Raw genomic sequence first — 27,891 nt, forward strand, 5'->3', positions numbered from 1 at the left:
ACCTTCTAATACCAAATCCATGGGATAACCAAACATGACATTTGAGAGAGTGCCTTATCTAAATAAGTATGCATGTATATATAATTAAGTTCAAAGTATATTTCAATTGAAAATTTATAACATTTTCCAAATACATGTATGTGTAAAACCATTCAAAATCATCGTATATTAGCATATAGTATGGCAATCAATAACTAAGTATAAACATTTATTAAAAAATACATTTAATCAAAATAATATATGACTCAATTTTAGTGACTCAACAAAAGATGAGTATCCTCCACAAATGCATAGACGTCCATTTCTAAAATGAATAGACACAAAGCCAATTATGATCAAACATTAAAGTAATAGAGTTATTTGAGCTAATTTTTATTTATCTAACGGTTCTAATTCAATAACCTTCACTTCAAATTTTAGTACCTACTTTGGAACGAGGGAAGGAGCACCGTCAATCCGTGGACATATGGAAGGAAACATGGAAAAGGTGGCAGCAGTAGTGGTCCACTCGGTCTCATCATCAATGATCCAATCCAATAGTAACATAGAAACAGACAGACAGTAGAAGTTTGAGCGGAGAACAGCAAAACCAAATCCACTGATTTCAGATCAGAGAAAATTTGGTTCTCATTTGATCATAATCAATGGACTTAACCCGTTGCACTTTCTGCTTCCAATATGCCCCAAAGCTCATCCCTGCAACATTGCGCCGGCAGACCACTCCAAAACCTAACTCGAGAACAGTCTCCAACAACCATGCAACAACATCAACCATTAGGATGGTGGTTAAAGCGCGAGGAGGAAGGGGTGGAGGAAGAAGAGGAGCGGCAGACGCCGATACTGCAGTTGTTGAGAAGCCAAAGAAAAAGAGATTTCAGGTATCGGAGGGCCATCCTGCGCCATTCGGTGCCACTCTTCGAGACGGTGGCGTCAATTTTGCGATATATTCGGCCAATGCCGTTTCTGCTACTCTCTGCCTCATTACCCTCTCGGATTTGCAGCAGGTTACTTAATTATCGATGTTACGTTTCATTATTTAAGTTCAGCAATTGGTGTGTTAAATGTTGAAACTTCTGGCTGCTTTGGTCGTTCAAGAATAAGCAAATAGTTAAAATGTGCTAATACTCATTCCAACGTAATTACGCCATAAAATAATGCAATTTGATTTTCATCAAAGTTAAATTTTTAATTATTTAAGCATATTAGTTACTTTTGTATCCAAGTCCACTTTTTACTTCCTCTAAAATAACAGCCAAACTGAGTCATATAGCAGGTTTTCCATTTGATTAAGGGAGTTGTTTCTTTTCAGAATTAGCTGCTTTAAATAAATGGATGCTTGATAATGAATTTGTAGAGTTTAAAATTATAATAAAATAAGGTTTGTTTTTGGTGATTGATTTGGATAAAAATGACTGTTTTGGCATCCAGAATAGAGTTACAGAGCAGATATCTCTTGATCCATTGACAAATAAGATTGGAGATGTCTGGCATGTATTTTTGAGAGGAGACTTTAAAGATATGCTATATGGCTACATATTTGATGGCAAGTTCTCTCCCAAAAAAGGTCATTATTATGATTCTTCCAAGATACTCTTGGATCCATATGCGAAGGTAACATGGGCCTTTTACTTATATTCTGTTAGATAAGACTTTATATTGACCAAGTTTCCTTTTTTTCTTTTTTTTTTACTTTGTTGGTTCTCTTGTAATTTCGAACACTGATTTCTTGTCACTTTTCTAGGCAGTTATAAGCAGAGGGGAGTTTGGGGCTTTAGGGCCTGAAGATAATTGCTGGCCCCAAATGGCCTGCATGGTGCCTACTTCTGAAGATGAGGTAATTAATCCGAATTTATTGCTATACTTCAGTGAAATGATGTTGTGAGAGCAAATGTAGGTATATCTTATGATTGTGGGCTTCTTCATGACCTTTGTCTGAATCTTTCAAGCAATTTCTGCCTCATACTTGTTTCTCAAAATTTTGGTTCGGTGAGGGGGTGGTGTACTACCCATTCTTTTTTCATTGTTCTCAACTTATGGCACATTTTAGCACATAATAAAGCGTGGTTTGCTCATTGTAAGGATAACTGCATTGAAATCTCTTTTTAAGTTTACTTCTAGAAACTGGTGAAGAAAAGGAAAAAGCTTTGTGGAAAAACAATAAATAAATCAAAGACCGTAGTCCATAGGTCTTCATCATCCCATAGAGTTTTAATCTCTAAGTTTTATTTGTAATAGATTGCCTTCTTTTCATACTCTCTTCCCTCTGGGGATTTTCTTTTAAATATTTGGATATACCTCTTTCCTTGTGTTTCTTACATAGTAATATGTGGATTTCCAAGCAAGAAATCACATTTTATGGGAATGAAAGAGAAGACTAGTTGTTGGAATGCAGGACTTGGGAGCTGTCATCGAGGGGAGTAATGGGTATGGAAGTGAAAATAATTTTAAAGCTTCTAACTTCTGCAGACAGAAATTTGGAAGAGGAATTATTGTAGCGATGGTCACTACATTAATCAAAGGCAATCTTACAATAAATTGAGTGACCTTCAGAATGAGAATGCGAAATGTTTGCATTGGTTGCAAACAGAGACGTATTCATGGAATCATGTTGTGTGTTCTAGGGAACACATAAGTAGCAAGGAGGGTAGTTTTTTTGTAAAGTTTCAGCTTGAGCCCATAATGCCAAAATCTTCAGCTAAAAGTCTGCAGCAGTGCATCTGCTAGCAACCTACTTTTATTTGTGTAAAGAGTTCCATATTGCCCTCTGTATTTTGTGGTATTCTAAAATGCCTTCAATGTATTAAAGAGTTTCTTCTAGTGTAATCTGAAATGCTTGCTATGAGCTCCAACTGTTACATCTGTGACTTCTTCTCCTAGGTTCGGTTCTTACATCCCTCAAAATTTGATAGCAAATACCCTCATAGCTGGCAGTCACCTACTTTTTATATATTTAAAATACTTCTTTATGCCCGGGTGGGATTATGAAAGGCCTAAAATTTTATCTTATATCTTGTAATATTCTTTACTGTTTTCTTTTGGCAACCTCAACTACTATCTATATACGTAAATATACATACATACACATGTATGTATACACACACACACGTATTTGTTTGTTTGTTTACGTGGATGTAAGTTTATATGTACGTATATATGTATGCATATGTATGTATGTCTGTGTATTTAAATTTTGGAGTTTGACACTTGTCTACTATGGACACAGTTTTGTGCAACTATGACTGATTATCTATGAAAAATTTATAGGAAAATAGAATACCGTGAATTGAAAGAAATAAAGATGCAAACTTATTATTGTTGTTGTTTTTTATTACGTATAAGATATGTATGGTGGTGTCCCCATGCAATCTGTCATGGTTTTTGAATGCTCGACTTTGTGATTCATCGTCGCTTAGGATACTATTTCTAAATCAATATATTTGACTTTTTAATTTGAACTTTGATTTGTGTATTTGGTTATTTGATATTTTCAGTTTGACTGGGAAGGTGATTTGCCTCTGAGGTATTCACAAAGAGACCTCATCATATATGAAATGCACGTTCGAGGATTTACAAGGCATGAATCAAGCAGGACAGAGTTTCCTGGTACTTACCATGGTGTGGTGGAGAAGCTTGATCACTTGAAGGTAGAGATTATAGCATTTTATAGAACAATATGAGGTCCTTTCTCCAAAAGTTTTACTTCACTTCAAATGATGGTTTCTTAGCGATAATTCCTAGATATATTAGTGGTAACAATATCCGTTGGTGCCTTATGAGTATATGCTATGCATAATGGTGGCTATATGAAAGAATCAATGGAGTCAGTCCCAAAAAAAAAAAAAAGGAACAAAGAGAGACATTTTGATAAACTATCATGCATAATTATGTGAAGTTTCAAAAGGGAAATTTTCATTATGCTGTTTTGCCATTAAGACTAAAATTCATATGATTGCTTAAAAACTAAGATGCCGAAAAGAAACAGTTTAGATGAACTGATTGATTGTTGTGTCCTTTTTGCTTTATCACTTTTTTCTTGAATTAAAATCTTCCATATAATTTCTTTTTGAATATATATATTTATGTATATATGTACAGTGTGAGTGTGTGTGTGTGTGTGTATTGTTGGAGGCATTTGAGCGGAAGTGCCTGAGGACAAGATATAGTGCTTCAATGTATTGGAAAGGAAAGAAACTCTTTAAGGCCAAACTGTGTTAGCATTTGGTGATGGTGTCATTCTAAAGAAGGGTTGTTTGGTTTTGCTAGGTGGCTTACAAATTTCCTTACAAGGGAGCAAAAAAGGGTTACAGGCAAGGGCAAGATAGATTGTATTGATTCAATGATTGGTAAAAATTCCTAGAAAGATTATGAAGTGGACTAGGTTAGAAGAAAAAAATAAATATGTAAATAGGTTGGTTATAATTAAGGAAAAAAAGATCTAATTTTTGTTTAATAATTTTTATAGAGGAAATTCTAGTGAGCATATGCCTTTTTTATTTGTCATCTTTTGTGATTCTTAGTGCTTCTAAAAATTTGCAATCTACTGACAAAGATCTAAGGGTGGGAGATAGGAGTGTTAATATTTCATGTTTCTACTTGTTATTGGCTTGGCAAGCCCTTAATGTTAGATGCAATCTTACTTGTGAGGGTAAAATTCCCCTTTCCCCCTTCCCTCCAAAATTCCTAAGGAAGAACTTGGGGTTCTCTTAAAAAAATAAATATGGGTTCTCAAGAGCAAGTGCTGATATGATGCACTTTTCATCCAATTTTTGGTTTTCCATGTCGTTTAGGTAACTGTATTTTGGGATGACCTTTCATAGTATACTCAAGTTTGTTTTTTACATTTTCTTTGGTTGTTGCATGTAAGTTTCTCTATTCAATTAGAAAAGTTAAGGAGGATAAACATTGATGCTTGCTCTATGTAGAGGAGTCAAACGGGCACTCATGACATAGATTGGCCCATCACTTTCTTGGCTGTGCTGGCATGGTGTTGCTACAGCAATGGGTTGTGCTAGGTATGGCCAAAAGGTAGGGCCGAGCTGGGTCAAGGGTCTGTGGCCCTTCAAGCTGGCATGGTGCCTGTGGCACACAGGATTGCACATCATGGCTTGTGGTCCATTTAGGGGCATTACGGTAAGCCTAGTGCAACCCAACACTTCTATAACTTTTTTGCCTCTTTTTGTTTCTAAAATAATTTTTTTTAATAAATAATCGAAAGCAAATTCATAAATAACTAATTTACGGAAGTCTTTTAATTAGAACTTAGGGGGGATCTAAATGCTCATTAATACTTTAAAAACGAACTAAAATCTTATTTAGAAATATTTTAAAGATAAAAAATAAAAATTAGACAGATGGTGCTTGGCCAAGCTTACCCAGACCCTTTGCCTTTTTGGGCTGGGCTAGCACAACCATTAAGATGAGCCATGCCTGGTCATCACTGTAGCGTGCTGGGATGACCCAACACAACTTTTTTGACACCTCTAGTTGTTTATGAAATCTCAAATATTTAACTTGTATTTTTATATGTGCCATATAGCTATATTTTTTTGGACAAATGTTTGAAAACAAAAACTTTCAAAATATATGGCATCCTAGCTTATAAGATCTTAATTTTGAAAGAATTTAAGATAATTTGATCCAAAAGTGAGCTTGACATAGCTAATAAATTCTTAACTATGGCATGTTATAATAGTAAAAATGAAAAAGATGAATCAACTAGATGTGCCAACTTGAAATGGTTTAGTTATTAAAGCATCTTTACCTAAAACAACCCTAAACCCATAGTTTGAGGACATTTTAAGAAATGAAACCTAAATTAGCATGGTCCAACAAGACTTGAGATTCAAAATGACTTTGAGATGTGAAGGGATTGAACTTGAAATTGCTCGGGTTAAAATTATGCAAAAGCTAGAACAACTTGATAGATGAAAGTACTCGAGCTTGAAAATGACTCAACAAGAACATGACAACTCAATAAGACCTATGCCTAAATGAAGTAAACCTGAAATGATCCAGCCTGCCCATATGGCAGCTGCATTGCTGAGTATTAGAATTGCCTTGCATTTGGGTTTCCAAGGATGGCGCTCCCTTGAAATTGGAGTCTATTGATACTATTTTAGGCAGATTAAGATGTAGGTTTGTCATTCGCTTTTTTTTTTTCTTTTTTGATTCTTTTGTTCTTTTGTTCTTCTTGTTTTGTTTTTTAAATTTTTTGAGATTGCTCTAGTATGTGTTCTTTAAATGTGGAGTTATGTTCTGTCTTCTGGTCCCTCATTTAACTTATTTTTGTTCATCTATAAAGGAACATCGGTAGTGTTATGTTTTTATTATTTAAAGGAGTTCAATTATTTAGTTTGCCAAGATTGCAATTTGTTGCTCTTGGGGTTATGAAACAAATGGGACTAAATTGCTTCAAGGCGAAATGATGGCTGAACCTGGGATGTACAAAATAGTAAAGTCTAAAAGATTTTAGGACTTCAAACATTTGAATTGGTTGAGTACATAATGAAACTATAGATGAGGTTTTGTTGAGACAAGTCAATGAAGTAGTTGGTTTCAGATTTTAGAGCTTTGGTCCAGCCAATAATGTTGGGTTTTGGCATTTGGTCAGCTCTCATGGCAGGTACTGCTTAAGAGAATATGGTTATGAAGCATTCTATTTTTGGATAAATTGAGTAAATTGCACTCATAGTCCTCGAACTTTAAGTCACATATCATTTTAAATCTTTGTAGTTCAAAAAGTAACTTATTGGTTCATATATTTCTAATGTTATAACAAAAAGATCCTTCTGCTAGTGAATCTGTCAACCCAATTGGTAATTGCTTGTTGGAAACACGTGGCAGTTGACATGTCAACTGATACTTACAAAATTGCTTTGTTGGACTATTTATTTAATTTCATTGCACCTATAGTCCCTAAAGTTTGAATTGCAGATCAAACTGGTCTCCATATTTCAAAAAAGGATTAGCATTTGGGTTTTCTTATATTAGGTTAATAGTTTTTTAAATTTTATTTTAATTTTTATATTTGGTTTTGTAGTTTTCAAACGTTTTTATTTGGGCTTTCTATATTGGTTTACTTTTTTTTTATATACTCACATTATAATAATAATATACTAGATTTTGTAAAAAAATTTCATGTTATAATTTAAATCGATTTTATCAAAAGATGTTATTATAAATATACTTTACTATTAAACAATTTTAACAAAAAGAAAAAATGGATAATAGTCTTTTAATATTACAATTTAAATTAATTTCCTTAAAAGTATTTTTGTGAGTTATTTTTTTTTACATTTTGGGGTGGTTTTGTGGTTATTTTTGATAAAATAATATTTTTTCCAAGTTCATTTTGGCATTATTAGCAAATTATTATTTATAATAAGATCATTTTATAAAATCATTTCTAATTATAATTTTATTTTTTGTAAAATCTATGCCATTATTGTTATTGTTATTTATATTGGCGTATATAAAAATTTTTAAACTCAATATAAAAAACCGAAGTATGATTAAAAGTTATCAACCAATAGTAAAAAATCCAAATGTTAAAACTAAATCTTTACCATTTTTGAATTAAGGGGCCAATTTGATATATAATGGCAAAGTTTTATAGACTACAGGAGCAATAAAATTAAAAAAATGATTTTCAACAAAGCAATTTTGCATACATCAACTAACATTCCATCTGCCTCTAGTCACCAACTGGCAGTTAACTGCTAGGTTGATAGAAACACTTGCAGAGGGATCTTTTTATTATACTATTGGAAGCATAGGGACCAATAAGTGACTTTTTGAGCTCTAGGAACCAAAATGATACGTGAGTCAAACATTGGGAGCCATGGGTGCAATTACTCAGATAAATGAAGTCCAATATTTCTTTAGAGTTGTAAAAGCAATGACACTGAACTCTTAATGGTAACTGTTTGCATTCACTTTGTATAAATTATTCTTTTATAGGTACACTAGTGCACATATTGAGCTAATGTTATCCAAAGCAGTTGTTACAGCATCTGCTTTTTCCCTGTTCAAGAGAGTGTGCCTACTTCAGTTTACTGAGAACAATGAAATGATTTGTTTGCTCTTAACTGGAGTACAAGTTTTGCTTCAGTAGTTGAGCTAGTAACTACCATACCTTACACTTCATATTTTAGAGTTGCTACAACCAACCAATTGTGAGTCATGTCCTTCAGATGCATTATTACTTAACAGCAGGATGTTTTAGTGGAGACATTATGAAGTAACATAATAAGAATTATTACTTGCTTTGTGTATTTATTGGGTGTTTATTTGGTTTGCAGGAACTCGGAGTCAACTGCATAGAATTAATGCCATGTCATGAATTCAATGAGTTGGAGTACTACAGTTACAATTCTGTCTTGGGTGACTACAAGTATGACATTTCAACCTTTGATTTAGAGCTGTTTTTGGATACTGTGCAAGATTTAATTAAGTAGTGACTGTTTTGGGAAATTTTTTTTTTTATCATTCTGTTCAATTAAACAAGCTCCAAGACCCATGAAATATGATAATTCTTTTTACCTCAAAGTTCCCTGATGGTAAAGTACATTCAAATCTGCTAAATTTTGCGATGTATAACAGAGTCAGGAAATTCTGCCTACTTAGTGTTCATCGTGGGGAAAAATTAGGGATTAAGGGTTCATAACTTTGTAGGAATCTAGGTTAGAATGCATGAATCACTTGTGGATTGATTCAGTTGAGTTTAGATCTGAAAGAGGGCGGAAATTGAAGGAAAGTGATGCTGGAATATCTGGGCTGCGATACTAAGATGAAGAAAGTTTGTGAATGCTATTCCTATGCCGTGAGCTGTATTTCGATGTACTGTAGTAATATAGATATGAAAAGAGAGAAAAATACCTTCTCACGATTTATCTAACAATTCTCAAAATAATTTTATCAAAATTCAACTTCACCGAATTTGGTAGTGCAAAGAGATTTAAATAGACAAATACTAATAACTCTCCTTGGAATACGATTCTGAAGGTCATTAGGGCCCATTTGGTGGGCAGTTAGGATGGCGCCATGTGTTGCCACGCAGAATAGTCCAGAAAATTCAGAAAAGTTTGCTGGCTATGTAGAAATAGAAGACATTTCAGAAACCACAAGTATCAATCTTCTAAACAAGGCAGAATAGTCCCGAAAATTCAGAAACGTTTTAGAAAAAAAATCCAATTCCCCGGGTGATATTAGAAACTGAAACACAGATTGATTTAGGAGAGATGCCTACTATTGAAAAGCCGAGGGACATAAATGGAATGCTGGATTTTTGTTCAGGTTGCCTTAATTGAAAGGAGTAACTATTTGGCCTCTTTGTAAACTTACTAACAAGGTTCTGAAGTATGAAAAGTTGTATGTTGGCATCATTTTGCCATGTTTAATGTAGAAATATCATGTTGCCTGTTGGCAACTTGTTGTCATACTTACACCTAGGTCCTTTTTATTTTCAAGGTTGAACTTTTGGGGATATTCAACAGTCAATTACTTTTCTCCCATGATAAGATATTCATCTTCTGGTATGTGTAACTGTGGTCGTGATGCAATCAACGAATTCAAATATCTTGTTAAAGAAGCACATAAACGAGGAATTGAGGTCAGAGCTGATTCCAATCTCAATAAGCAGTTCCTTTTATGAAACTTTTTAGTGGTTTTCTCATTGGATTTTATTTGAGCAGGTCTTCATGGATGTTGTTTTCAATCACACAGCTGAGGGCAATGAGAATGGTCCCATTCTGTCTTTTAGAGGTGTTGATAACAGTGTCTATTACATGCTGGCGCCTAAGGTATAACTGTTCAATCCCTTGCAAATGCTTTACTGTCAATGTCCCTTGTAAATGCTTTACTGTGTATGTATAATGCACACAAACGCACATATGCTACTGTTGCAGTTGTATCTATGCCTGAATAAGTTAATAAACCTTAATAGGTAATATCAATGGCTACTCCTTTATATAAACACAAGAGAGTAATGTTGCTATCATATTTTCAATTTATTCATTGTTGGTTGTCATTCATTTTGTTGACTTCGTATCATTTTCTAACTCTTATGATGACTATCTCATGATATCTTTGTTAATATTTGATGATTAATATTTCTGTCTCCACCAAATAGAGAGTCATGGAGGGAATTGTCTTTTACATTGTGTCAAGGGAATCGAAGTCGGACATTTATCTTACATTCAAATTAATAATAAAGCTGCTTCTTCCTCTGGGAAAATTCATCAAATTTTTTGTTTGCAAGACTATAATCTTAATGATGGATTTGTCACTTGTCTACATATTAGTCTATTCTATAAGCGTGTAGCATAAAGAGGAAGGAAAAGCAAATTGTTTGTGGTTTCAAGGTTCAGCATAACCCAACTGTTCATATGAAATATAGTTGGTTAGTTATGTTTCTAGGGACCTCTTAGGTTGGGTTTTGTTATATTTCCCCATATTTCACTAAGTTGTTGATCTTATTGATATCTATGTTTAAGTCTGTCATCACTCCTTATTCATCAGCCTTGTCATTTCCTATTTTCTTACCCTCAATTTTAGATGTTAATATTGATTTTACTTTGAATTAGTTAGTTGTTATATTCCATTTAACCATGTCCTGAACATCTATGTAAGTGACCACTGACATTGGTTTCTAATATATATGACAATGTGGTGTTGGTTTGGGGGACAACTAGGCTAGGTTTAGCATTACTTAATGACATCTTCAACAATCTTGTCTAGTTCGGAGGGCAAATTGTTTAAAAATTAAAATCATTATTGGAGAAGGATTAACTTGCACTGGGTTCAAGTGTTTTATATATATATATATATATATATATACGTACACATATGCATACTTACATATGTATGTATGTATGCACACACACACACACACACACACACACACACACATATATATATATATATATATATATAGACACAGAGAGAGAGAGAGAGAGAGAGAGAGAGAGAGATAAAAGGAGGAATTTCACTCCAATCAGGCAAGACAAAAGCAAGAAATGGCCCTCCTCTCCTTCAGCAGCAGGCATCAATTCACATGCTAGAAGAAGGTGAGAATTTTGGCAGCAAAGAAGTCAAAATTCTATTGAAAACATGCAAGAAAGCACGAGCCAAAACATTAAAAAATATTTGCCTAGATGGAGTTGGGTTCTAGTTTTGCCTAACATTGATGGTGCTGACCGATGGAATCACTGCCTACGCAGGTCTTACTACCAGGACAACAACCTCAGCAACTCAACAAACTCAGCAATAAAAATAATTTAAGTTGAATTCAAAATTTTCCCCTAATTCTTCCTTCTTGGCTCTAATGTGGAGAGGATGGGATGGATGATGTTGCAAAGGATATTTGAGAAATAAATTCTTCTAAATTATATTTGAATATTTGAACAAAATTTGAATACAAGAGTTTTAGATCTTGTGCTCAAAGTGACTCTTGTAACCTCTTGAATGAGCTAACGAGAGAGAATTTAAAAAGTGGAAAACCTGGGTTAAAAATGAATTGGGAGCCCTTTATATATAGGAAGGGTCCTTACTATATTGTTTAGGATTGGGAGCTTAGACAATTAATTTTGCAAAACGTAACTTCAATTAAGTGAACAACAAAAACACATATTAAATGAAATGCTGTTAGAAACATCAACTCTAGAATCTGAACAAATTTCAAATTCATAAAATGATTTTCGAATTAATGCCATACAAACAACTTTTGAATCTGAGAAGGTCAAATAAATATCTTAACGAAAGATTAAGAATTTATGCTAGAAATAATAGACAAGATCAAGATCTAAATATTAAAAAGGAATACTTAGAAAATCATAAAACAGAACTCAATCAAACATCAACTCGAGATATTATTTCAACATCTCAATAAATGCACAATATAAACAAATTTTTTAGTTGGCAAATATGAAGACATGAAACCAAAAGAAATAACAAACCAAGACCTGCAAATAGAAGAGAATCAAATTAAAACAGATATAAAAGAACTAGAGAACTTCCAAGTAGAGATACAAAAACTAGAGAAAAACCAAGAGAAAGACCACCAAGAAATTAAAAGATTAAAACAAGCTAAACATGATTCCTCTGACTCATCTTCAGATGAAGAACAAAATCAGGAATATCCATAAGAAAAGTGTCAAGAATATGTGCAAATGATCACTCAAATTTCCATTCAATGATAGTTAATCAAATTATATTATAAACTCCCAGATGCAAAAATCTGCAAGAACAGAATTAAAATAAAAAAATCCATTCATGTTGATCAAAGACATAATGCAAAATATTATCATTGTTGTGTCATTCATAAATATTCTCAACCTTACACAACTTCTGTTGAATGTATATAAACAAATATTTTAGGCACCAAATTATTCTTTGAATTCATAGGAAAACCCAAAAACGAAGCATAAATTTGTTAAAAGCCTTAACGGTCAAATCACAATGCATAAATCACTTTATACAAGATAAGGAAAAACAAATTTCCATTTCTTTAAAAGGGATAGAAAATAAATTACAAACCACACAAATGCAAACGAAAATTGAACCAATCCAAAATGAATAGAAAATGTTTAGATCTCCCAAAATGCATTCTGGTAAAGAAAAAAGCTTATGGTAGATTTACTGTAAGATAAATACTTTGATGAAAAACAAACTCCAGTTAAAACTAGAACAATTCAATGAACCAAGAGTTAGAAGAACTCTGTAGAAAAGAGATTAAAGATTTCTTACAGTAAAAAGTTAATTAGAAAAATGTAGTTCTCCTTCGAGTTGTTCTGCATTCTATGTGATGAAAAATGGTGAACTTGAAAGAGAAGCTCTGATATAATGAGTTTCGAACCTCTCAAGAATGCACTCAAATTGATTCCTACCAAATGCCATATAAAAGCAATTTGTTGTAAAAAATTTATGATGCGAAGATAAATCTGGATTCTGACAAGTCCAAATAACAAGAAATATAGAAAACAGCATTCACGGTCAGAATCTGTCAATTTGTTAAATGACAATACTGAAGTGGAACAAATTCAGGTCAAATATCCACATGGGCTGAAATTTCTGACTTTGAGAGAAAGGAACAAGAAAAAGGAGAAAATGGATATTGTGCATCATCTTCCTCCAAATCAAATGAGAGATTTCTTTTCGGCAAATCACAAGTACAATCCATTACCAAATTTGTGGAATCCTTTTGCCAATGTCAGGAATTAGCCTTGGCCCTTTCCCAAGAAAAGGAGGAAACTCCTATGAAACAGGCTGCTGAACAGCCCTGACATTTCAAAAAGTAAAGAGATCGTAGTGTAGATGTTTTTACACTATTTCCCCAAAAACAGAAGTGGTAATTTCTGGATCCACTTCCAAATTAAAGCCAGTCCAAAATGTTTCCCTAAAAGAACTTTACAAACTGTTATATTGGTAGAAGAAAGATTCTTCCATGAAAATCCAAATGTTGCTATAAAATTGTTTTCAAATGATGGCAATTTAGATAATGGGATGCCTAGAACCCTCAAGAATATTATGAAAGCATCAAAATATTGAATAGAATCTAATGCCTTTTGGTTTGAAATGTGCTCCATCAAAATTGCAAAGAATAATTAATGAAATATCCAATTCTTATTCCCAATGCACTGCTCTATACATAGATGATGTATTAGTGTTTTTGACATGTCTTGAATAACATTTCAAACGCTTAAATACATTCAATCAAATTATCCCAAGAAATGGCTTAGTGGTATCTAACTTCAACCTTAGCCTTTTGTAAATAAATTTATATATATTGGAGATGCATACTTTTGCCACATCAATTGTTTCAATAAATATTTTATTTTTGTTGATCATGCATGTCAGATTTTCAAGCATTGAATTTTCTAATGTTCTCATTGGTGTCATAAGACTTTTACTTGCAAACAGAACAAAAGCAAGCTTCTTTGATGGAATGGTTATAGATATCTTATTGGCTGCAAATTTGGCTATGACATACATGAACTAACTCCAATAGTTGTGTTGTTGTTACAAAAAAATGAAAATAAAGGAAAAAAAAAAGGTCTTGTGGAAAATGAACTAAACGAAGAACTATACTAGTAAGAGTTGCTAGATCTAACATTTCAGTGTCAATTGATCCTGCCTTTACTGTGTTTGGTTCCTTATTATGATTCTCAGGTCAATGATCACTATGACGTCAATCTCATTTTATGGTTTTTCAGGGAGAATACTATAATTATTCAGGTTGTGGAAACACATTCAATTGTAACCATCCTGTGGTGCGTCAATTTATATTAGACTGCTTAAGGTAGATGAACCAAAATTGTTTGTGCCATGCTATTTCAATTCTTGCAACTTCTTCATATTGGTCTTATCTTTTTGGGCATAAATTTTTTGTTCATTTATTCCTGGAAATTTTTTTATATGATAGTCTTCACTTTCAAGTGGAAAGAGCAATAGAAACAAATATTGGGGATACTAGAAACATTTGGGCAGCCTCTTGTATTTATTTAAATGCAAAAGACAGGACTACCCTTTTGCATAAGACACCAATAACACTCCCTCTCAAGCATTTCGGATATAAATCAGTCTTGGATGTCCTAAAGGACTGCAAAGCAAGTCCACTAACTGACCTGCTGATTTCATTAGTCTTGTGCAATGTCATTTTGTTAAAGTCTCTGTCTAGCTTTATGAAAATCAACTTCAATATGTTTGGTTCATTGAGGGAAACTTAGGATTAGATGCAATATTTTGAGGTGCTTGCTTGTTAAAATCCAAAATCCATGGGCTTGAATATTCAAATCATAGCTTCTCTATCATTTCTTTTAACCAATCTAATTCACAAGTAGTTAGAGCAATAACACTGTACTTAGATTCAGAACTTAATCTCACAACTGTTGCACTTCTTGCTTTTCCACAACCCTAAATTTCCACCATATAAACTAAATCCTGTAATAGATTTTCAATCATCAGGAGATCTGACCTACTCTGCATTGCAGTTATCCTCAATATAAGTATGGCCATGGATCTTATAAAGTATACCTCTACCTATGGTGCCAGTTAGATAACTCAAACTGGTGCATCATAGCACGCCAATGACTATAGTCCTGGAGCATCAAGAAACTAATTACACTTGCTGCAAAAGAGACATTTGCCGTGTAACTGTCAAACAGTTCAACTTCCCAACTAAAACCTCCTATACTATTTCATAAAACTAGCTATGATCTGCTACAAGTTTAGTATTAGGGTCCATAGCGATATCCATAGGTTAGACTCCATAATCGTTGTCTGAGTCAAGAACATATTTTCTTTGACACAAGTATACTCCCAAGGGAGACCTAGCCACTTCAATGTCCAAGAATTTTCAGTTGTCCCAAATCCTTCCGGATTTTACCAAGCAAGTATAATTTCAGCTCTTGTATTTCCAACACCATTGTCGCTTGTGATGACAAATCTTTAACATAACTATTATTTTACTTGTGGTGTAACAATAAAAATGACAATGACTTCCCATCTTCTTTTAAGTCCAAACTCAAGCACTACATAAAAAAGAATGCATTCTTTTTACATCTAACTGGTGTAATGGCCAATTGAACATGGGTTACATGGCAGACAAGAAAAATAAACAAACTGAACGAAGTTTAACCATAAGAGAGCATGTCTCTGACTAATCCTATGTTATACTTGAGATTAGCCTTTAGTAACTAAGTGAGCTTTATGTCAGCGTATTGTTTGGTTTCTATGTTTGTTAGGCGCACACAACCAGTATCGACCATCCAGTTGCTAGCAAGGAGTGCAACAAGTTCCTAGCAAAGCATTAATTTCCTCTTCAACAGCAGCTCTACTAGAATGAGTCAAAGTTTCACTAGCAAACTTAAAACAGCAACTGTTTCTAATGATTCATGAAGAAATAATAAGTAGGTGAAAAGTAATCATCATTGAAAATTCTCTACCATTACGAAGAGCACTAGGAAGATCTTGATCATTAGAAATGAATAAGATGGAAAAGAAGCCATTGCTGTGGTACCTGCATCCACTAGTAATGCCTCAATTGTCTCAACTCCTTGATGTGGTCAACAGGTTTGCTGTATACCTACCAATTAGGATGATACAAGTGACTGGTGGAGACTCAGAATTCAGTGGAGTAGATAATGGTGGTTGAGAAACTAGCGGTAAGAGGTAAAGACAAGGAGTTCATAATATTTGAGGATTGACAATATCCGGTTCTAGAGATTTGATAAAAACAAAGAAAGTAACACTGAACAGGTAAAGATCCTAATTAGAGTAATGACTGCAATATTTGTAACCTTTTTGTAACTGAGAATATCCCAAAATGAAAAACTTAGAGGTACAAGGATTCAATTAATCATGTCTCGGAATAAGTTGGGGAACAAATTATTACGCCCAATGATATGAAGAAGGAAAACAAAAGAAGGGTCTTGCAGAAATAGGACTGAATGAGGAAATTACCTGTAAGAATGGAGGAAGGTATTTGATTAACAAGATAACACCCACATGATATCCAATCTTTTTCTTTTTCCTTTTGAAAACTGCATCTTTTTGTGAATAATTCTAGATCTGGTTTTAAGAGTGTTGGAGGGCTTGGAACTTATTCTTCAATATCATACTACATAACATGTGAATGTAGATTGAGGTTTTGCTATGGAACACAAAAGCATGAAAAATTGAACAATTTAGAACAATTTTTAATTACATTGAGCCATGTCTTTCTTAATGAAACCACAGTTTTGAGGTTAGATGATGCCATTCACAAATATCATAGTGAACAAGCTGTAAAGAATCTACAACCTGTTTGTTTACTGGGAATCAAAAGGAATTTAATGATGCTTTCCCTGTTGACAAGACTCATTGTCCAATCACATGACCATGGGGACTAACTTCTTCAATTTTTTTTCAAGGAGGGATGACCTAGCTGAAGCTAGGATTTCTATGTCCCCGTTTGCTCAGAGAAACCCATTGCTGATAAGAAAATAAAAATTCTACGGTATTAAATTTTTGCCTACTCCATTAATTGATATTCAGAAAAGATAATTCAATGAATCTAAATAGGATTATTATTGTTTGACAATGTTTAAAATTTTTGTAATGTTTTAATTCTTGGTTACACGATTTTCTTTTTCATTTTTGCACCTTGTAAATTTTATGATCAGAAAGTCCTAATGCTATGTTTCATAAGAGGGAAATGTTGGGGAAGTTGTGAACTGAAGGAAAAAGGCTGGAAGGAGAAAGAGATTTACTTTTACACTTGACCGTTAGATTGAATGTTACAAGAAAAATGAATGCATAATGTAAATTGAAAGATTAGGATCAAATGATCTATTTTTAGTTAGTTCTAGTTTCTCCTTTTTCCTTTATCTTTACAAGGATTGGATTTTGTGGTCTGGAAAGATGTGGACCCCTCTGTTTACCTTAACCCTAGTTTCCTCCTTAGTGAACAGAAGTGGTTCTCTTCTTTTTCTCTTTCATGCATTCTTCATTCGTCCTTTTCCTCATCCTACCAGACAAATGTTATAGAGCAGCAGTTTGCTGAAGAAAGTTAAACATAGATAAGACAGTGCTCAAATATAGAATAAGAATATGACCAAGTTTGATTAAATATTTACCTTTCTTGACTGTTGGCTGTGTTGGTGAAAGTAATTTGCTTTTTTTTTTTCTCTGAAGTTACTTACAGAAAATTATTGAGCATTAGCATAGCATTTAGCCTACTATTTAGACTCTAATCCATTATGTTGTTTCCTTTGAACCCTTCCTTACAAAAGCTAAGGTTCATTATCTTTTTGATTCTTTTCTATCACTGATTTGTTTGTAACAACCCATCATCTTGGAGATCTTAGTGTTTCGTAATTATGCAACAGATATTGGGTGACAGAAATGCACGTGGATGGCTTTCGCTTCGACCTTGCTTCAATTATGACCAGGAGTAGCAGGTTAATCTAAACAAAAAATCAGTACACTTTTACTTCAGTTTGTAAAGGGTCTAATATGCTTTCTGGTGTTCTTTATCCTTCTCTGTTAATAGTCTCTGGGATTTGGTTAATGTATTTGGAAATCCTTTAGAAGGCGACTTGATAACAACCGGTACCCCTCTCAACAGTCCCCCATTGATTGATATGATGAGTAATGATCCTGTACTTCGTGGAGTGAAGGTATACCCTGTATATTGTTTCCTCATTTCCCCTTGTTAAACCTATCCTATCCTCTTATTGCTAACTATTCATCCTTCATGGCGATAGTTTTGAATTGCTTAGGATATCTTGGGATCCAACTAGTCACAAGGGAATGAATTTGCCTTAGGGTTTGGTCAAAATACTTGGTCAGAAAGACTAGTAACACATAGTTGCCTCTTAGTCCATATGCTAATGGAAAGAGCTGTTTCCAATGTTAAGTATATTCCCCTAACATGCTATAAATACTGAGTGAAGTGGAATGAGCTTTTCTTCCCTGGTGAGACATTATGAACATTAAAATCTAAGGAGGCCTAATAATTGCTGGGCCAATTTTGGATTGTTACTACCTAGGATAATGTGAATAATGATGTGAACTCAGATCAAGTGAGACATTTAACTAACTGAGCTAGATATCAAGGTATTTGAATAACTCAATTTGAAACATTTTTGACTACATGGTAAAAAGGAAAAAAACGAAAAGAAAAAAAAAACCTTTTATCAATGAGAATGTCAACTAAGCACCCGCACCCCTCTGCTATTCAATTTAATTGAGTTCTTAACCAATTATTTATACTCAATTAAGTCCTTATTTGGATGGAAACTGGTCTAGTGATGCACATGATCCTAATGTCGGTTAATACTTTGCTAGTGTGGACATATTTAGCATGTTGGTAGTTGTTTACATTGAGCTGAATCATGTTCAAGAATTTTGTTTGCTAACCCCATAAAATAATTTAAGTAAAAGGCTCTAGCACATTGGCAAACTGACCTTGATGTATCTTTCTTCCACTTTCACTATTACATCTCTGATTCATTTATTTCCTTTTGCCCCCTTATTCTCTATTTCTTCTTCCTTTGTTTTTCCATCTGTTTTCATGGCATTACTTAAAGAAAAACTAACCAAATTTCCTTTTGTTTTCCATTTAGCTTATAGCTGAAGCATGGGATACAGGTGGCCTGTATCAAGTTGGCTCATTTCCTCACTGGGGTATTTGGTCAGAATGGAATGGGAAGGTTGGTGCTAATGCTAACGCTTCTTTCTATCACTTCGATTGATCTTTGTGAATATGTGATTCAATAACACCAAACAGTTTAAAGTTTATAGCATCATATTGTGGCCTTTTCTCTATTTCTTTTCTTTTAAGGAAAGTGCTCAATATTTGTTGACTTTTGAGGCTGATGCTTTAACTTTTGAAAAGCAAAGATGTATTTTGTAGTTCAGTGCATGAACCAGAACCTGATTATAGCTTCCTTTCAGCTTCTAAGCATTGAGGAGGTTAATAAATTTTTATCTGGTTCTTGTTCCTACTTAAAGGCATTAGATTTTGTAATGGGCTGAGGGCTGATCATGTACCATTTTCACTATTCTAGCGGTTCTTTGAGCTGATAATCCCTAGCTGAATCCTAAAGTTTTACTTCCACCCACAGTTTATCTTTACAAACCATATTTGGGTACTTGTTTGTCAGATATTGATTTCATTCCTTTCTTAGGTCCAAATATAGCTGAAAATGATAAATCCAAAATCCAAGTAACTCATAGAAGGGGTGGCCTTACCTTTCTCTTTCCATCTAAATTCTTCTGTTTTTCCTGTCTTCCCAGACACACTGCAATTCCTAGTTTAGCTATTCACATTGGACCTACTAGCAAATCCAGCTGACATTAGTAGATGCATCTGTATTTTATTTTCTGGAAATTGTTGTTCTGGAATTGATATGCATATTCCTTTTCATTTCAGTATCGAGACATAGTACGGCAGTTTATCAAGGGTACAGATGGATTTTCTGGAGCTTTTGCGGAATGCCTTTGTGGAAGCCCTAACTTATATCAGGTTTGTCTTCTATGTTCTGCCGTAAGTACACCCTTGGTCATCTATTCAAGTGGATGATTATGGTCTCATTATCTTTCTTATAAGAGCTTTCAATTTTTTAAAAAATATTTTTGAGCTTTAAATTAAAATTTTGCAATTTTTTTTATACTTTTCCCTGATGTCATAGAATCGTCTAAGTTATTAGCCATTTCTTGGAGCAATCTAGCCATACATATGCTCATAGGCAATATTTTTGAACTCCAGAGAGAAGCTCTGTTTTATTGACAGAGTTCTCATTTCCTTGTGTCCTCACTCTTTTGTGAATCAGGAAGGAGGAAGGAAACCATGGAACAGTATCAACTTTGTATGTGCACATGATGGTTTTTCTTTGGCAGATTTAGTTACCTATAATAACAAACACAACTTAGCAAACGGGGAAGACAACAATGATGGAGAAAGTCATAATAATAGCTGGAACTGTGGACAGGTAGGTATTGACTTAGCTGTAAACTCTTGCTTGTATTTGGATGCTTGAGTTTAAGAGTGCAATGAGGTCACCAACATGGCCGATGATTATATGAAATTAACAGAGGATAGAAGGTTTCCAGCTCAGTGACATTATGGCTTGTATGGAGATGTACAAACATTATGGTGGCCTGTGTACTTGGTGGATCTTTATTGACATGCATCTAATAATGACATATTGCTTTGGTTTTTCTAGCTTTGCTCCTCCATTTACACAGTACCATATTATTGGATACATTCTGTGATGTAACTGACTCTATACTGGCTCATATACCTGATGCACATATTTTTATCTGCATCTTAGAATAATAAGGGAAACATCAGAACATTTTATAGTTGCTTCCTAGCATTTCTCATCCACCTTACGAGATATATTGAATCTTGAAACCATTGTATGCACAAATCATATTTTTGGCTTTTGATGCTTCTTTCTTTGCATACATATTTTCCTATTTCTTTCCATATCTGTCAGTTTTGCAAAATGAAAAAAGCATCTTTTGATTTTTTATTCATGATGTGAAGAGACCATATTTGCTTATCGAAAATAAAAGAAGAAAGAAGAAGAAGAAGATAGAAAGATATCATGTGCTTCTTCTACTTCGCTACCTTTTAACACAGATTTGAGCAGAGCAAAATTTGGAGCATAAAGCAAGTGACCTTTTACCCAAAAAAGTCCAAAAGAGAAACAAATGCTTTTGATGGTTTAAAATGCTTGAAGAAGAAATATCGTGAGAGAAAGCATGCCATGTCAAACTAATTATTTCTTTATAGCGTTTTATTAGTTGATCAATCTCTGACAATTTTGACGTTAGATGTGTTGAGGAAAAACAAAATGAAGAAAAAAATTGAAGCTAGTGAAAATTTACATTCCATATCATGGTCTTCATTAGTTAATTTGGAGTTCATCAATATTGTGATTGGTAATTGGAAATACAACTAGATGGAAATGCTATGAAACACCGCAAAAGGAGATCTTATGGGGGGGGGGGGGGGGGTTGGTTTATTCAAAGTTGATTCAGTCAGTCATTTTTTACATGATTTGTATCTATAACTTTGTGCTTTTAAGCGAACTAAACTGGCGATCATAAAGCATAACACCATTAATTTGGTAATTTTACGAAGTTACCTTTTTATGCATTCAAGCTCATATGAAAAACTTTTCTGCAACTGTCATGCATGACATTCCTGCTACTGTCATGCATTTTATTCCTGCTACCTAATGTTCTTACTTGGCATGTAGCTTTATTTACTCTATTAACTTGTAGACATGGTTAATTAGGAGGGTGAGTTTGCAAGAATTTCAGTGAAGAAACTGAGGAAACGCCAAATGCGGAATTTCTTCCTCTGCCTTATGGTTTCCCAAGTAAGGTTATTACTCACATTGGATTATTCTTTTTCTGTTTGGAACAATAATTATTAGTATATGAATTGGATTAGAAACCAGGATTTGAAATTTTGCTTAATTTTGTTATATGTGCAAACTTCATTTGTAATACGAATCAATAAAAAGGTTTTAATTGATAATTTCAAAAAATGATCTCAAGTTTGAGCTAAGCTAACAATCAAGATTCAATTTTTGTTGTAAATACTTGAGCTTCAGGTCCAAAATTTGGGCTTAATTAAAAATCAAGCTTAAATATCCTTTTATAAATGAGCTTGCGTTCAATAGTACGAGCGTTGGGTCTTCATCTGAGCTTGAGCTCAGTAAAAACATAATTGAAAGCTGGCCTCTAAAGATCCTTATCATAGAGTTTGAGGTTCAAGTGAAAAATCTTCAATCCAAGAGTCCCATTTTGTAGTGAATAGAAACATAGATAATCAAAATAATCTATGCTCCCTTTGAAACTTTGGGCTAAAATTTTAAGTCTGGGTTACACGTTGGAGACAAAGACCACAATTTGGCTGTCTGTTCACCTCCCATTTAAAGCTGATATCGCATAATGTGAAAATTGCAATCAGTTTGATTGGCACAGCCTAAACAAATGACCATGAAACATTTGCAGGGTCCAATTTGAAAATTGAAGTCAGAGGATGATTTAAAGATTGGTTCAAACTTTGGAGCCATTTGTGTGTAGTACTTGTCACCTATGAAGCATAGAGATGTCATCTACTGTGATGTACTGATGTCAGACACACACACCTCTGACAGAGCGGGATACATGTTGGACATCCCAAAAAAATTTTAAAAAGAAAAGATTGGACACACAAGTCACGTTTGGACATGTTATGGAGGTTTTTTTTCTTTTGCATTTTCCTTCCTAAATTTGGAGTCAAATTTAGAGCAAAAAACCCAGATCAACCCATCATTAAAATCAAGATTTTTGAACCCTGTAAAAGATATTAATATGTTTATGGTCATGGAACGTTGACCTTCCCATACATATCTACTTTATTCTTTTTGGTATAGTTTTTACATACATTTTTGTGATTATTTTTCGTATACTTTTAACATACAATTTTGTTTAATTAAATTTGCAAGACAAGAGAGCTCTGTGAAGAAATTGATTATATTTGAATAAAAGGAATCAATATTTATATTTACATGGAATAATTTTCATTGTCGTGTCTTGCCATGCCCCTGTCTCAATTTTAAGAAATTGCCGTATCACCATGTACATATTGTGTTATACCCATATTGTGTGTCCATGTCCATGCTTCCTAGCTTTTCACTAAATTATTTATTCCTTTAGCTTGTGGTGGGAATTTAATCACCCTTGATTATTTGCTGCTAACTAAGATCTTCATCTAACCAGGGTATCCCAATGATTTGCATGGGTGACGAATATGGTCACACAAAAGGGGGAAACAACAATACATACTGCCATGATAATTATGTAATCCTCTATACCATCATGACCTCCGTAGATTATGTCAACCCTGATTGTTGATTATGTTTTCTAATTATTAGTCATAATACAGATTAACTACTTCCGTTGGGATAAAAAGAAAGAGTCTTCATCAGACTTCTTCAGGTTCTGCTGTCTCATGACCAATTTCCGCCGGTAAGCACCTATTTTGAGTCAGTGAACTTGCCTCCCTAATTTTCTTTCTTGCTGTACTCGTTTCACTTATTTATTTTGTGTTGCAATCATTCAGTGAATGTGAGTCACTTGGCTTAAATGACTTCCCAACAGCAGAGAGACTGCAGTGGCATGGTCATACTCCTGGAATGCCAGACTGGTCTGACAAAAGCCGTTTTGTGGCTTTTACACTGGTACCTTTCTTATCGGTCCTTCTTGTCGTATACTCATTTTTTGTACTTCTATTCACTGGTAATTGAGCTTGTCTGACAGGATAAAGAATATAAGAATCATAAGAGCCAGTGTAAAGGATAACAAGCTCTAGAAACACAGTGGTCTCATCTCTAGCTTTCTAGTTTTAACAACAAGCAGATAACTCCATTTTAATGTTTCCACATGCTACAGAGCATGTTAACCTGCATGAGGTAGCTGTAATGAAATATGACAGAAAATATGTACAAATATAACCAGTTAGATCTGCAACTAGAATACTTCATTTTACCATGTCTATATGTTAAGCGAATGAAGTAAGTGTAATGGAACATAGCACAGAACAAATATAGAAGTATAGAATGTGCTGGACAATCCTTTGATTTGGGCATGCTTAATGGGCAAGTTCAGAAAAGAAGGGACTACTATATTTATAGCTTTATTACCATGTTACATTGGGATTCTGAGTAAGTTAAGAATTAGGGCAAAGGTCTGCTATAATGTCAAGCCTGGTAAGAAAGAATGAAAGTGAATGCTATAATTATTAAATTGTCCCCATGAGCAGAACCAATCTCAAACAGAATAACAAGGAAACTAAAAACTGTTATAACAATTCTGGTGAAAGTGAATACATGATCTGAAATAGCAAAAGCCTAAAGCTTATCTCCAGTCTTGATATCAACATTCAACGTCTGAATATTTTAATCACCAGAAATTTTAATAATAAAAATTTCCTGGAAACTGAAATAACATTGATACATATAGGTTACTTCCTAAATCCTAACATGGCAAAAAATACCAAACGTAACTCGCCAGAATAGATTCCTTGAATAATGAAAATTACAATTTGAACCCATAATATGCAATCAAAAAAATTATCTCTAGATAATTTTTATCCTTCACAAACACGCTCCTTCCCCACATCATTCTCCTCTCGTGAGAGTAAACTAGATTCGAGGTTTAAAGTATTGGAGTGGAAGAAAATGACCAACAAAATCGTTCAATTGCAATGTAAATCATAGATTTCTTGACTTTCATCTACACTGTTAAAAGAGCTGCTTTTGCCTAATTGTTGAACACTAAGAAGAAGGAAGTTGATGGAAAAACTTTAACCAAATAGCACATTATTAGACTCCTCTTTTGCATGGAATGTCACATTTATTCTCTAGAAGATGATAATGTTAATGGGAGGATTTCCATTGGGTAGGCAATAGAAATAATCTTCACTTACAGGGACCTCCTCGGATTTGATGTGTAATTCTTCAGATCAACTTGCATGATCTCAGCATTCTGACTTCAAAAACCTTGCTGCTTTTGTGTTCAACTATCCAGATAGATCACTTTGCAGTGTTCCATCATAATTACCTTTTTCCTTCACATTTTAGTTCCTCAAAACTTGTTTGTTCTTCAATGTGGTTGTTCTCTTTCAACTCAATAATTAAGGATGTATGAACAACTTTAAGACCAATTGATCAGTCATCTAACCTTGTTTGCAGGCACATTAGAGGAACACTATTGAGATCATAAGACCAATTGATCATCCATATATAGTATTAACCATTCTTATATATTTTCTCCCCTTGCAGTATATATTTGAAATGACAGTACTCATAAAATACTGAATGATGAAGTTCATAGGACCAACCTATTTCTGAAAGAAATCAACTCTTTCAAGTGCAGAATGCATATAGGCTTGATAAGTATCATCTTCCAAAATATGAGATTTTGAAATATATGGTGAAAGAATTTATGTGGTGTAAGTGATGACGTTGCACTGACACCTGGTGTTGAATTGCGGCTTTGAATTATGATGCGGTGCTGACATGTTAGTTGACATGGCATTGGGCGGCACGGGTGTGCCAATGGTGTAACCAATGCCAACTTGATGGTGATAGAGATGACACCAAAATTCTGGAGGTAGAGGTGCATGGAGACATGTTTGGCTAGGCCTGTGGTGCAACTAGCAATGGGGCCACGTGAGATGATTGAGAGTGTGGAATTTCTTATGCAACCAGATCAGAGTTTGGCAATTTCAATGGTAGTGGTATTTTTCTGATACGGTTGCTTGAAAGAGGAATTTTTATTTTCTGGTGAATAGTGGAGGAAACAAGTGACAGAGTTCACTGGTTAGGACTTGGCTTTCAATGTTTTTGGTTAGACCGCCAAAAACTAGAGAAAATGATTTTTGTTTATGGACAGCGATCCTTTTTTCCTTTTCTCGGGTAGTGGGGATGGAGAACCTTTCAGAAAAAAATGATAGATTTGGCTGGATGCTATCTTGCTTGGTTTTCTTTTTTGATCGTCAGTGGTAAGAACTACTAACATAAGGCCAATAAAAGCTCTACTACGCTTTGATGCTGATTAAATATGATGCAAAATCAACAATCTCAAAATAGAAATATGAAATACCAAAAATAACCTTAATTGGCTCCCCAATAATTCCTTAAATACTAAAAAGTACTACTGAATCCATAAAAATATATAAGATCAACACAACAAATATCTAGGTAATTTAGCTCTTAATATCATCACCTCGCTTCCAACATTTGGAATGAATGGCTCTTCTTACACTCACTCAATGACTTGCTTGATAATTCAAATTTTTAGGGTAAACATAAGTAATGGCATCTGGCCATAACATTACCACTTTCTCGTCAATTCCAGTCCCTAGTAAACAGCTCTCGTGAAGTTAATCATCATGCCAGAGATAACTACCACTTGCTCATCAATTCCAGTCCCTATTAAACAGATCTTAGTGAAGTTAATCATCATGCCAGAGATAAGTTACATTAACAAGTAGTTTTAAGTCAGCTTTACAAAGAATAATAGCGTTATCCACATTTTGCAAGTGTGAAACATTAAGGCTGTTAAAACATCTGTATCCCCTCCCTTCTGTCCCTCTGCTCTCTTTTGTGTTTCCATTTCTCTTTCTTCTCATTTCTGTTTCGGTACTCTGAGTGTCTTGAATTTTTTGTCATTTGCTTCTACCCAGATTGATTCTGTGAAGGGAGAAATCTATGTTGCTTTCAACACCAGTTATTTGCCTGTTACGATTACATTGCCGGAGCGCCCAGGATATAGATGGGAGCCATTGGTGGACACCAGTAAGCCTGCACCATTTGATTTTCTCTCCAATGAACTCAAAGAAAGAGATATTGCCATCAAACAATATGCTCAATTCCTTGATGTCAATCTGTACCCCATGCTCAGTTATTCTTCTATTATTCTGCTCCTTTCACCAGATGAAAATGCTTAGATTAAAATCTGTATCATAAGCTCAAGGCTTGAAACGCTAGTTTCATGAAGTTGTTATGTGCTTTGGAGCAAGCCATGAAAATGAAAATATTCTCAGATCTATGCGTTATATTCCTAAAGCCTGCAGCAAGTAACAGCTCTTGTTGGCTGCAGATACTTGTTTTATATCATAGGTTCGTGCAGAAGAAAAGTTTTTGTTAGTCACGTCATGTAAATTCATCAGGTAAAGATTGTGTGAATAATAATATGATGCTTCCATAAAATTCCTGAGATTGAAATTCTGTAACCACTGCATCAAGCAAAAATCATTGTAAATTTATTCTTCTATTTAGTTTGGTCCTCAAGTTGTACCTGTCCTTAGACTCGTGCAAATTGAATTCTGTACTCCGTGCTTTTGTTCAATATCAATCTAATAATAATGGAAAAAACCTTATATAGAATATTTTATCAAAATTCATTTCTTTTTTTTTTTTTGATCCACTATGGCGACGAACTATATATTATGACCAATTTTGTTTTAAATTAAAGTCTGATGTTAAAATTGTATTCGTGTAAAGATAGATGGTAAAATTTGACTATCAAATTAAATAAATTAGAATTGGTCCTGTGTGTTGCACACAGGTCAAATAAAATACATGAAAGTAAGTGTGGATGATAATATGTTCTTGAATTTATAATGCATGGTTTTATTGGCAGTATTTCAAACAAATGTCAATGGTTATTTGAAGGTATCTGTTTTTTTAACAAAAGTCAACATTTTGATGTTGAATTCATGATATTGCCTACAAAAATATAAGGTAGTTTTTGTAATTTGTGTACATCCATTGTTATGCAATTAACCAAAAATCAATGTCCTAGAATCATATGAGGATTGTAACGACTTTCTTTCTGATCGTT

At 34.0% G+C, this 27,891-nt stretch overlaps 1 protein-coding gene across 2 annotated transcripts; it reads left to right on the plus strand.

Annotated features, from left to right (window-relative positions):
* The first annotated feature begins 416 nt into the window (after positions 1–416).
* Positions 417–27,422, plus strand: ISA1 (isoamylase 1). 2 transcript variants are annotated; one of them, XM_021421349.2, is made up of 18 exons: positions 417–1,004; positions 1,429–1,611; positions 1,742–1,834; positions 3,492–3,644; positions 8,301–8,392; positions 9,469–9,610; positions 9,693–9,800; positions 14,211–14,296; positions 17,865–17,936; positions 18,029–18,155; positions 19,104–19,190; positions 19,913–20,005; positions 20,313–20,471; positions 21,789–21,872; positions 23,263–23,343; positions 23,429–23,511; positions 23,606–23,723; positions 26,732–27,422. In XM_021421349.2, the coding sequence occupies exons 1-18, from the start codon at positions 645–647 to the stop codon at positions 26,993–26,995; spliced, it is 2,385 nt and encodes a 794-aa protein (XP_021277024.1). In that variant the 5' UTR covers positions 417–644; the 3' UTR covers positions 26,996–27,422. The 2 variants fall into 2 exon arrangements, with proteins under 2 accessions (XP_021277024.1, XP_021277026.1); XM_021421351.2 differs by lacking the exons at positions 14,211–14,296; positions 17,865–17,936; positions 18,029–18,155.
* The last annotated feature ends 469 nt before the right edge of the window (positions 27,423–27,891 follow it).

The sequence above is a fragment of the Theobroma umbraticum genome, unplaced genomic scaffold (genome assembly GCF_002168275.2).
Source record: "Theobroma umbraticum cultivar Fairchild unplaced genomic scaffold, ASM216827v3 scaffold_56.0, whole genome shotgun sequence".
Taxonomy (NCBI): Eukaryota; Viridiplantae; Streptophyta; class Magnoliopsida; order Malvales; family Malvaceae; genus Theobroma; species Theobroma umbraticum.

Excerpts from the sequence above, each read along its gene's own strand:
- ISA1 (XM_021421349.2), top strand. The coding sequence starts at position 645 with ATGGACTTAACCCGTTGCACTTTCTGCTTCCAATATGCCCCAAAGCTC. Across the intron at positions 18,156-19,103 it reads CTGTACTTCGTGGAGTGAAG|CTTATAGCTGAAGCATGGGA; the intron begins GTATACCCTGTA and ends TTTTCCATTTAG. Across the intron at positions 21,873-23,262 it reads TCTGCCTTATGGTTTCCCAA|GGTATCCCAATGATTTGCAT; the intron begins GTAAGGTTATTA and ends TCATCTAACCAG.